General features: G+C 69.1%; 1 protein-coding gene across 1 annotated transcript in view; it reads left to right on the forward strand.

Moving 5' to 3' along the window:
• Positions 1-225: 225 nt before the first annotated feature.
• The window catches only part of OLFML3 (olfactomedin-like 3), a 2,203-nt gene continuing 2,124 nt past the window's right edge, over positions 226-304 (forward strand). Inside the window, exon 1 of the mRNA XM_010192348.1 lies at positions 226-231. Within this exon, the coding sequence (XP_010190650.1) occupies positions 226-231 (6 nt within the window). The remainder of the gene's footprint in view (positions 232-304) is intronic.

The raw sequence follows: 304 nt of genomic DNA on the forward strand, positions 1-304 counted from the left end.
TTGCCCCCCCGCCTCAGCCATCTCTGCACATCGCACAGGAGCCAGGGCTGCGGCTGCGCCCATGGCTTCACACCAGGCCCAGCATGGCCCCACGCTGCCACCCGTGCTGTCCCCAGCACCTGTGGATGTGTCCTTCCCTTTCTGCATGGGGCTGCTGCAGCGCTGTCCTCTCCCTGCACCCACACGACAGCAGCTCCTGCCCCATCCCCACAGCTCGCTGGGGCCATGCAGGTCTGGTGTGGGCCTTGCCAGGCTGCGAAGGGGTTAAGGCGCCCGGGGCCGGCTGCGGGCAAGGAGCAGGCTC

Source organism: Mesitornis unicolor, unplaced genomic scaffold (assembly GCF_000695765.1).
Source record: "Mesitornis unicolor isolate BGI_N332 unplaced genomic scaffold, ASM69576v1 scaffold10439, whole genome shotgun sequence".
NCBI classification, from domain to species: domain Eukaryota; kingdom Metazoa; phylum Chordata; class Aves; order Mesitornithiformes; family Mesitornithidae; genus Mesitornis; species Mesitornis unicolor.